At 33.5% G+C, this 6761-nt stretch overlaps 1 protein-coding gene across 1 annotated transcript in view; it reads right to left on the bottom strand.

Moving 5' to 3' along the window:
• The window catches only part of LOC117115225 (choline transporter-like protein 2), a 55480-nt gene that overhangs the window by 11369 nt on the left and 37350 nt on the right, over positions 1-6761 (bottom strand). Inside the window, exons 6-10 of the mRNA XM_033258929.1 lie at positions 6130-6303; positions 5565-5637; positions 4717-4891; positions 4189-4272; positions 2257-2579 (exon numbers count right to left, since the gene is read on the bottom strand). Coding sequence (XP_033114820.1) covers positions 2257-2579; positions 4189-4272; positions 4717-4891; positions 5565-5637; positions 6130-6303 — 829 coding nt within the window. The remainder of the gene's footprint in view (positions 1-2256; positions 2580-4188; positions 4273-4716; positions 4892-5564; positions 5638-6129; positions 6304-6761) is intronic.

The raw sequence follows: 6761 nt of genomic DNA, 5'->3' as shown, positions 1-6761 counted from the left end.
GCATACCTGAACTTATTGATGCCCAATATTTTTAAATATAATTTTCAAAATTGTGTGAATTTACATCAGTAAGTTTACATATTTTTTATTTTCTGAATTGCAAAATGCCTATGCTAGCCAGGCTACTAAAATTGGTATGGATATAGTTGTATCAAGACTGTTCTCCAACTATTCATTTGCATGTATAAACATCATTCTTATATTTTAAAATTACACGGTTAAAAGGACAGTAAAAATTAAGGAGTTTATAACAAATTCCAATTTGCGGGAAGTACATAGTTGCAAATGATAATACAGTACTGAAAATAATTACAACAAAGAGCAATAAGAATGACAAGACAGTTAAATTGGAAATGCTCAAAGTTAAGGGGACATAACAGATTGAATCTCTGGAAGCAAAGAAAATATGGAAGACTTAAAAGCCTGAAAGAATTTAGATGTCTGACATCAAAGGGAAGAAAAAAATGAAATGAAAAGTAGTCTTCAGGAAAATAAAAGCTAAATCATTAAAAATTTTAAAAGCATTAACAACAAAGATTAACTCCCTTCTTGCTTCAAGAGATATTATAGGTTCTTCAGATGCTCATCAGTGTGAACGTATAAAAGAGAATTATATATGAATTACCCATATTTGGGCATGATGATCATCATAAACTTTCCAAATATGGGCATGATGATGCCATGTTATAGGCCTACCCATATATTGGCAAATCACAGGTGTTTGTCGCAAGTGTGTATAGATCTTAATAGGCAAACTGAACTAATGAACTAAAGAAAACCATTACAAAGTATATAAATATTTTGTAATAGTCAGACCATCTATATATTAAACTATATACTTAAAAAATTAAATTGCAAAGAGAATACAAAGGGTTTCTTCAACTTTAGACAGAATTATTTTTACAGAAGATTGAAAAGTAAATAGTAAAATTGAATAATGTAAGAGTATACAAAATAAAAGTAATATAGAACAAGTAAAATAATAAAATATTTAATTATTTGTAAATTAAAAGTAAAGCATTACAAAGTATATATAAATACAATATTAATAGTCTGACCAAAACAGATGTACTGCATATACTTTTTATTAAATGCTATAATACTAAAGAGACACACAATTCAACAGAAAAGCAAAGGAATTCCACTACCTTTGACAGCAAAAAAATAAACTATTGAAATATATAACCTTAAAGCATTCAAATAATGTCAGAAAAACAAGCAAAGACAAGCAAGAATTATAATAAAATTACATTTAGGTTGGGGAAGGGGGACAAGTTATGTACTGTTATATGTTATATACTGTGTGCAAACTGCATGACGTTCTACTTACCAGTGTAGTAAAATGTACTTTCTGATGCGTGCAGAGAATGTGCAAATAAAAACACTATGATATGAGTGTATGTGCACATAGAACAACACTCAAATTCAGCACAAAATCAGCATACAGACTTGAGATACTGACAGTGTGCACAACATGACATAAATTGGTTAATACTTATAATGAAGACGACAACCATGGTTGTGGTGGACGTCAGTGAAGACGATCATCATGATGGTGACAATGATGATGTTGATGACGACTGCAGTGAACTGACTTGTCATGAGGTCTGAGTGTGAAAAAATGTTGTTGTTGCAGAGTGCTGGATAGTTAAATAAGGGACCACCCGAAGGAAAGATATGGTGTTAGGGCTGAGGGCCAAGGGCTTGACTCTCCAAATAGCATTCAGCCACTATGCCACTAAAGTTTGATAAAGTTGTGTGTGACAATGAACATAAATTAAGATGATTATTGTTCAGTCAAGACCCTACTAAAAGATCGAAATTATTCGGACTTACAAGGTAGTGTTTAAGTCATGTTGCCAATTTAGCACTACCACTACCTACTTTCACATCCTACCAAACATCGACCCCTGTCATCTAAAAATATTAATTTGCAATCCCTAATATTGTGGTCTAAAAACCCAATTTTGGGCCATTTCTAAACCATAAAATCTCTCCTCATGTCCCCACCAAGTAATTAATCCTTTGATCCTGACCGAGGCTCTAATGGGCCCTTGGTTCAGTCTCCCCCCTCCTCCTCCTTGTCTACAGTTGAACTCTTAAGTATGAGGTTTATGAGTGTGAGTAACTGTGAAATAGGTGCAAGAGATACTTATTGATCCTAATGTGTGAGATTCACGCATAGTGCATAGCATTTGGCAAGTATAACACGTAGTGCAGCACCCTGAGTGCTTCAACATAGGAGAGGTAACTTACCAAAGGCATACCAGGTGTCCTTCAAGGTCAAGTAGCTTTCAAGGTCAGTCGTAAAGCCAATGTCAGCAAGGGACTTCTCTGCATTGGTTTGCATGTCCTCAAGTTTCATGTACCTAAACCAGCAGTAATAACAACCTATAGGAATATGCAAGAGAGATAAAAAAAATTGTAGAAATATAATGTGTTCGAGTAATAATACCCATTGAGCCAATTCACATATGCATGCATGTCTATCCTTGGTCTGGCACTTAACACAACAATAACAAAATAAAAAATACAATAAACAATAATAATAGTAATAATATTGCATCGTGCTAGGGCATCAATGCACTTCACATTTTTATTGCCGGTCATTTAATTAAAAACCTCAGCTCCTTGGGGAGTATTCCATAACACTGCACCAGCTAGTCAGCACATTTGACATTCTAACTTTTACCAACTTTTACTGATGAGTGAGTAGAAATGTGAATTAGGTCCAAGGTCCATGGTTGAGAACATAAACCGTTAAGCCAAACTGTTACCACAGTAAAAAAAAATCAATTGGCTGAGAATTTTGATTAGAGGACCAGGGATATAAAAGGTATTACTACTCATCACTGGTAATGTAAGTATAAGGGGGCCCCAAGTTGGAAGAAACCATTTCACTTAATGACATTGGGGGCGCTATATATTCTACAAGGAAAAAATGTAGGTACCAAATTAAGGGCCACGCCCACCTCTGGCCCACCATTATTGGGCTGAGTTGATGACATTTTTTTAGAATAGGCACCTTTAGAAGCCCGGAAATGATACTGTCAGACTGCAAAAAATAATTGGCAACAAAAAATTAAAACAAAAAGAATAGTTTTTACTGAATTTGCGAGAGATAAGTGAATTTCCGGGAGATCTTTGCTTGTTTGCAGAGCGCGGGAGACCATCCCAATTTCTGGGAGACTCCCGGGAGTTCCGGGGGACTTTGGATCCTTGTGTAAGAGACTGTGAAATGCACAGGCACACTCAGTAATACTACAGAGGTCCTGTAATTCTTTAGGCTGCCAGAGAAAATAGCCAGAAGTCAATTGCTTAAGTATCATATTTGTTTAAACATTTGCTCATCATCTCATTACACCAATATCTTGACTGCCATTACATATCCATGGATGAAATATGTTGAAATTTTAACTTCATTATTAATTAAGTACATTCTGTATTACCAAAGGTTTATTCAGAATCAACACATTACAACACCATATGCTGTGGGCATTGTTCATTTAAAGAAAACAATGAAATAGTCAAATTATTATAGTAAAGATATTGTTGTTCATGTATAATGTACAAACTTTCTGAGCAATTAACAAAATCTTTTGGCCATTATAAAGTAACTTTATCAAGATAAATATTTTTTATATTTGTAAATTTTGATTGAGATATTAAGGTTGATTGAATTGACGGATTGATCAATTTGTTAGAGGTTATTTGCATACAAAAATAAAAACACATTGTCAAGTTTTTAACGGTTTTATTTTTGGGAGAGCCTCTCAAAATTAATTAAGTTTACTTTTGCATTTATTTTATTGTATGTTGCCTGTAAATAATAAATGAAGGAATGAATGAATGTACAAAATATAGAGTGTTTAAGACCCTATGATAAATGGCCGACCATACCATAAATTGAAAAGTCTATGGGATAATTCAAGTGGGGTATATTTTGTGGTCAAGGGTGAAGTGTAGGGAAAAATTTCCAGAATATATGCAAATTTGAGTGCATATTCCACTGTGAATCATAGACTATTAAATTTATACTTGTTAACCTCTGTATTTCTTTATTACAATACCCCTTTACATAATTAGTATTAATGGAAACATTTATAGAACATCAAATGCTCATCGAAACAATTTGTTGCAATAAAAAGGTTTATTTAAACAAAGTATTATAAAATATTCTGGCCTTACATCACTATTGAGTACCAAACAGCATAGAAATCATCCAGAACGAGAGCAGCAGTCTTCTGAAAATTTAGGAATATACTGACAGCCCTATAAAATGAAGATGAATTTTATTGACAACTACACACTATTATTTACCGTTTTGTCTGATTCCATCTCAGTGTTGTAAAGGTTGAAGTGCACCGCGTCATCTACTCCGGACAATATGAATCAGAATACTGGAGGACATGAACTTATACATATATTTGATAACATAATACAAGATGCAACTACAAACAAGCAGGCCCCAGGAGACAAACAGTGGATGGCGCAGGTGCACTTCAACCTTTATACCGAGATGAAGTCAGACCACACTGGAAATAACACCACCATACTACCTGACGAAGTGAATCAAGCATTCACGAAACGTAGTATGTAGGTAAAATTATGACCCTATATTGTGATCGACAAAAAAGAAATATATTATAAAAGACTGTTATCATTATTACCATTCATAATGAATATTACTTGAATAACCAATCATGCTAAACCTACTTTGACAGATATGAAGCGAGGCTGTCCAAGCTGTATGTGTCCCCATTGGATAATGTGAGATTCTGTCCATTATTTGTTTTTTCTAACCCTGATGTAAAGTTATCTTTTGCTGTTGCTGCATCTACAACCCCTTCAACAAGATCCACCAGAAACTTAGGAACACATCTTTCAAGAACTGAAATATGGAAAGTGTTGTCCATTAATTTAATAAATAGCCAGGAAAAAAGCAGTATACTATATTACGTATTTTAATATTGGATATATTACTGAAATGTTATCCTGGTAAAATAAGCTATAAATAAGAAAAACAAATGAAAATCACAATTTTTTTTTCTTAATGGTAAGTTTTTCGATTTCTTCATTCACTTTGTAAACTTTTTTAATAGATAAAAAAAAAACAAATAACAAAAAATATAATAATAATAATAATAATAATAATAATAATAATAATAATAAAAATAATAATAAATGCATTCTTATATACAGTAGCATATATCACTAATGTGTCTATGCGTGGCACATTATTACCACATACTCCACAACTGTCCCTGCTGAATCAGTGCGTAATTGACACAATGCTTACCAGGTGCCCACAATATACACCTGGGTGGAGAGAGACAATGTGGATAAAGTGTCTTGCCTAGGGACACAAGCCAATGGACAGCGTAGCATTCAAACTCTAAACTTGAGAGACCAAATCACTACCTCACACATAGAAAACAGGGAAACAAATACTGTAGTCAAGGAGACAAACATAAAAATACTGACAATCATTTAACAAGGTTAACCAAATAATCCAACAGATAAATTAAAACAAAAAATATATATATGAGCGATAAAGGTCTTACATGGTTCACTTTCCAGATAATATGTTGGACATTTCTCATCCTCCAGCATTTTGGCCAATCCATCCTCACGATACTAGATAAGGCAAAAAAACATTACGTAGCATGAATATGAATTTCCTCTGGATATGATGGAAATTTAGTTGTGGCTATACCATTTTGGGCAGGAAAGCATTGTGTCGTGAACGTTGGAGAGAAGAGGGACACTGACGGCAAGGGGGGGGGGGGGGGGGGGGGGGGGGGAGGGTGACCATGGTGGCAAATTAATTAGACTAAGTGGGTTAAAATTCTAAAAATGAACAGTAGGTTTTCATTGTAATAGTGATTCAGTTCCGCATTCTTAGTTTTCACACCCCAGGCCGTTTCTTACCCCCCACCCCAGCCAAAACCAGTCTATACCCCTGATACATTCAGGAGTGATACTAGGTATATTTCCAATTTTTTTATACACTAAAATGAAAAAGTCTGGGTTAAATCTGAGCTGACTCCGTTTAAGCTGGCTGTGAACTTATTTTTGTATTGCAAATCAATTTTAATAACAGTAAGCAATATAATAATTACAACATACATATTTAGACGTCGGGTCATTATATTCTGCCCAGGGGTTAAAACCATAATCACAAAATTTCTCAAGTAGTGCAAAATCTGCTTCTGTGAGACCACGGATAAATCCAGTTGCAGACGAGCGGAAAACTTCAGTGTACGCTGTGTATGATTCCTTCGGACATTCGGAAACACATATCTGAAAAATAAGAAAAAAAAATGTACTGATCTATAACCTCGTTTTGCAATCTTTTTAGCCCACAACACAAATTAAATGTCAAGCACTGAGACATGACCCATCAGACCCAAGGGCTAAATTCACCAGATGAATTTAATGGTAAAATGATTGAATATGCTATTTGAATTTTTTTTATTATTATTTTTTTTTTAGTTTAAGTGAATAAGTCAATAAATCATGCCTGTTTTTATACGTCGAGGGATAGCGGAGATTAGAAGGACCATGCCTATTTGATCCTTTTGTCAACCAATTAAAAGATGCCACTTTACTTATAAAAGATATCACACACCAAAGCCTTGTATATATATACATACGTATATATATAAGTATAAATAAAATATAAGTATAAATAAAATATAAGTATAAATAAAATAAATATAAATAAAATATATAAATATAAATAAATAAATATATATATA

This window comes from Anneissia japonica, unplaced genomic scaffold (assembly GCF_011630105.1).
Source record: "Anneissia japonica isolate Jap-2015-1 unplaced genomic scaffold, ASM1163010v1 scaffold288291_len444093_cov181, whole genome shotgun sequence".
Taxonomy (NCBI): domain Eukaryota; kingdom Metazoa; phylum Echinodermata; class Crinoidea; order Comatulida; family Comatulidae; genus Anneissia; species Anneissia japonica.
The sequence above is the reverse complement of the archived record's forward strand: the minus strand, read 5'-3'. Positions and strand labels throughout refer to the sequence as shown.